The sequence below is a fragment of the Hipposideros armiger genome, unplaced genomic scaffold, assembly GCF_001890085.2.
Source record: "Hipposideros armiger isolate ML-2016 unplaced genomic scaffold, ASM189008v1 scaffold_44, whole genome shotgun sequence".
Lineage (NCBI taxonomy): Eukaryota > Metazoa > Chordata > Mammalia > Chiroptera > Hipposideridae > Hipposideros > Hipposideros armiger.
Window position 1 is genome coordinate 3439246 of NW_017731394.1, and position 4570 is coordinate 3443815.

General features: G+C 47.7%; 1 protein-coding gene across 6 annotated transcripts in view; it reads right to left on the minus strand.

Annotated features, from left to right (window-relative positions):
- Nucleotides 1–742: 742 nt before the first annotated feature.
- Nucleotides 743–4570, minus strand: part of PAMR1 (peptidase domain containing associated with muscle regeneration 1) — a 149299-nt gene continuing 145471 nt past the window's right edge. For all 6 annotated transcript variants that reach the window (XM_019639504.1, XM_019639503.1, XM_019639502.1 and 3 more), the window contains 3 exons: nt 4165–4397; nt 2931–3223; nt 743–1514 (listed from right to left, as the gene is read on the minus strand). In XM_019639504.1, the coding sequence (XP_019495049.1) occupies nt 978–1514; nt 2931–3223; nt 4165–4397 (1063 nt within the window). In that variant the 3' untranslated portion in view covers nt 743–977. The remainder of the gene's footprint in view (nt 1515–2930; nt 3224–4164; nt 4398–4570) is intronic.

Genomic DNA, 4570 nt, shown 5'->3' on the forward strand with positions numbered 1-4570 from the left:
CCAGTGGGAGCTGGGGGTAGGGCTTGAAAGGAAAATCACATAAGTTATAGAAAACAGTAAAGCTACAGTTTCTTGGCACCTCTCTATAAATAGGTGATTTCAATTCAGATGCCATGAAAATATGTTGTAACAATTTTTGGAGGTTCAAAGCAGGGTTGTATGCTAGATCTAGAACCAGAGGGACACTAGAAATCATCTAATTCCTGGTACTTCCCTCCATTTTTGCCTTATCTGATGACTCCCATGTCCCTCCTCCCCCAGCCCATGACCCTGCAAACTCCAAGGGCTGGTATTGAAAAGATGGCATCAGCTTTGCCATACACACTATTGGGGAATTATACCTTTAGGATCTATTTTAAAGGGCTGTCACCCAGCCACCGGTCCTGACCCATGTAGCTCAGAGGAGCAGCAGGCAAGAATCAGAGCCGTAGCACATTTGTTCTGTAGGTCAGAAGCCAACCTCGTTTTATTTAAATATGTACAGGGGGTCGGGAAGGAACAGGACCACACTGGGCTGTGGCAGTGTGCACAAAAGCCAAGGATCACATCCAGGCCCCACTGTCCTGAGCTGTCCTGCAGGCGGCTCTTAGGAACTTGGTCTCGCTAGAGCCTTGGAAGAGACCTCACGAAGCCCAGGCCTCCTGGGCAACTCTCTCTCAACCAGAGTGGACTATGGAAGGGCAGGTGGGGAGGCCACCGGGTCGGGTGAATGGGGGACGTTTTCTTTGCTATTCATGTATTCTTTTTTTTTTTTTTTTTAAGAAACTCAGTTCTTGCAAGCAGGTGCTTTCCAAATAGTCCAAGCAATCAGGGAGGCAGAGGCCTACCAGAAAGTGAGCTCTCCTCATCCCCCACTAGTTTTGTCCTTGAAATCAGAAGCCCTGACTCATGGGCAGACCCACACCCCAGGTCTACACTGCTTCATGCAACACACGCATGGACGGATGCACGGAAAAGCTTCTCAGTGCGCCTGAGGCTCACTTCATGTTTCTCTCGATCCAGTCTTTAAAAGGCAGCACCTTGGTGAAGGCTGTATAGAGGCTGTGGCTGCATGTTTTGTCATAGCTCCAGCTGACCAGCCCCACCAGATGCCAGCGCAGCTCAGGGGACGCCCGCCCCGGGAAGGACACAGCTGCGATGCCCCCTGTCTCTGCCGTGCAGATATCAGAAGGGGCGGCGGGGTCCCGGCCGGCACAGAACATGTTGTCCGTGACACTCACGGGGATGCCGTGCTCTTCATGTTGCTCCTCGCACAGCAGCGAGTCCACCACCCTGACCACCCCGGAGCGCAGCACGTCATTCTTGAAGCCGGGGCTCCGCACATCTGCCAGGACGTTCCAGCCGGCCACGGTGATGTGGGACTCCTGGAAGGACGTGCTGAGGTCCCTAGTGGCCGCGAGGCAGATGGGCTGGACGCGGGTGCTGATGCGAGCCTTGTCTAGGAGCTTCAGGACAGCGATGTCAGCGTCCAGCAGGATGGGGTCGTAGTTGGGGTGCAGAATGATTGCAGAGATCTACAAATGCAAGGAGTGGACAGCAATGGTGAGTAGCCACCCCCAGTGGACAAGAACAGGCAAGCCCCGGGGCTGAATTATCGGGAGACAATGTCTAGGAGACAACTGCAATTATTGGGAGACACTTTGCTCAAAGGACCACAGAAAGCAATGGCTTTATGTCCAGGGTTGAAAACTGAAATGCCTACTGGGACCTGGAGGATGGTGCTAAATAAATGGAGTGGACGGGTGAGGCAGAGAATAAGAATGCACATCCCTCCAAAGTGGCAGCTGTCACTTCATTCCAGCTGACCACTGCCAGGCAGAAACGAGCCAGCATTCTAAGTTTACCAGGGAATAGACTCCAGATCTTGGTCTGGAGCCTCCTGATTTTTAAATGTTGGCAGTTGACTGATTAAAAAATGATATGTCAGCATAATCTAAACACAAACCCCTATGGGCTATCAGTTTGCAATCCCTAGTCCACTGTAAACATTTCATTTACCTTCAGCCCAGTAAGTTAGAGCTACACCCAGAATGTTCCACAAGAGTTTTCCACAAAGTCTTCCCCGGTTGTCCCAATCCTTGCTGATCACTGTCTTTGACGGGGGCCTCTAGAAGCTTGTATCTGTGATACCTTCTAAGATTTTATGTATATGTTCTATTATTTCAACTATATTTGGGCACATTTCCTCAGGGTTTCTCTTGAGTTGAAATAATCACGACACACTAGTCTTCTCTCCCACTAGCCTGTAGACGTTTCAGGGCAAAAGTCACATTTTATTCAGTTCTGTATCTATTCCCAGTGAATGTCATAGTGTAGGAGCTCAACAATGGATGGATGGATGGACAAATGGACAGATCAATGGATGGACAGATGGATGGATGGATGAATGGATAGATAGATAGATGTATGAATAGATGGATGGATAAACAAATGGATGGATGGGTGGACTAATGAATGAAAAGATGGATGGATGGATGGATGGATGGACAAATGGACAGATTGGCTTATGGACAGATGGATGGACAGGTAGGTGAGTAGGTAAGAGGGTGGATGGAAAAGAGGGAAGGAGGAAGGGAGCAGGCAGGAAAAGAGAGAAGAATATTATAAATTGATTAGAAATACCTTGGATAAAACCTCTCTATGTCCTCAAAGCCTACCTAGTACAGGGCCCTAAACATAATAGGTGATTAACTTTTGATGACCATAATGATAGATGGTATTTGTTACTACCTAATTTTTAAAACAATTTAAGGGGGAAAGACCCCCCTTCCTAGTACTTGTTAATATGAAAGATTGGGCACCTGCTATATGCCAGGCCCTGGGCTGGGTGCTAAAGTGCTAAGGTGACAGGACTGACAGTCATTGCTCTCCTAGTGCTGGGAGTTGGCTGAGCCAGGGACCCCAGCTTCCAGATTGCAGCCTTCTCTCACCCGCAAGCTCTGGATGGTCTTCTCATCCCGGTCATCATCCCGGTAGAATTTCCCCAGGACGACTTTGAGGTCTGCTGTCTTGACCATGGTGACCTTCCCCAAGTCCGTTACACAGTGGGCAGCCACCACCACAGTACGTTCATTCACCAGGGCACCGCTGCACACCAGGAACCATTCATCCTTGAGCAGGTTGCCACCATGCACCCCGCGGTCCCTCCTGTAGATGGCCGCCTGCCATGGCCAGCGCAGCCCCTGGGTCTTTGGAGCAGTGACGTTCTCAGTTTTCCCACAGACTACGGAGAAAGCACCAGTTCAGTAAGATCAACTCAGACCTTCCCATCCAAAGGAGAAGGTTCACCCAACCCAGAGAGCACAAATCTGGAAAAGGGGGCCCCATGAGTGTCATGACCACTAAGCAGCTAACCTGTATTTCTTTTCCCTTTAAATATTAATCAACTACCTTAACATGGTTGGTTATAAAGTCTATGGCTAAGATTGAAGACTTCCAATCGCAGGCACTTATTGGGCAAGTTGCCTAATCTTTTAGAGCCTCAGTCTTCTTGCCTGCAAAATGAATATAGTAATGACGATCATCTCCTAGGGTAAGATGATCGTATAAAAACAACTACACTCAATATATCATGACTATCGTTATGAAGACCACCATGAACTAAACCATACTGTTTTCCTTTGACAAAAGGATGGGGAAGGTAGCTTAGTATGTGCAAGACCCTATTCTAGACACTTCCACGTATGATCGCAGTACTCATCATTATAACCTTATTGAGTAATTAATACCTCATTATCTAATTAATAATAACCTAAATAGTACCATTAGATAATGAGGATGAAAACTAGAGCTTAGACAGAGTAACAAAGATGACATAACTAGAAGACCTCTAGCACCTTTAACCCCTTCCCCACATGGTGTTTAATGACTGCCCTCTCTTTTCTCCAAGTAAATATGTGTACGATAGAATTATCCACCAAAATGTGTGCCCCTCTTCCCAATAAATTCATCTAAGATTTAATGGGTCAGTTTTTCCTAGGTAATGAGTTTAAGCCAAAGGAAAGGGGCTCTAACTGTGGAATTTCAAACATCACCAAGCTAGGGAAAGTCTTGAAGGACAATTCCTTTGAACAAAGACATTTTCCCAAAAAAAGGATAATGCCTTTTCATAGGCAGCCATGTTAGACATAAACCACTCCAGCCCAAGAACAAGTCTTGACTCACTAGGAATGCAGGACGGGGCACGCCCACTCCACTTTCCAGTTCTCAGACATGTCCTCCGGCTGCTGCCCAGTCGGCGGTAAAAGGGCGAAATGCACTCATACTGGAGTTGGGTGTGCAGATGTTGGTACCCAGTGGGCAGGTCTCCAAAGGGAAGGGCTGGTTTCTTGGTAGGGGTGCCCTGGAGTTTCTGCTTGCTGAAAGCTGATGAGTAGAGCTGGTGTAATGGTGTCTCTCTACACAGGGACATACGAGCCCAGAGAGAGAAAGCAGGGTGAGAGATAGTCATCCTGGCCTTTTTAGTGCCGTGCCAATCCCATGGAGATATTTAGATACAGAAGGATAAACAATAGCTATCTCATTCTCATTCATTCTCTCCCCTTCTCTCTCTCTCTCTGTCTCTCTCTCT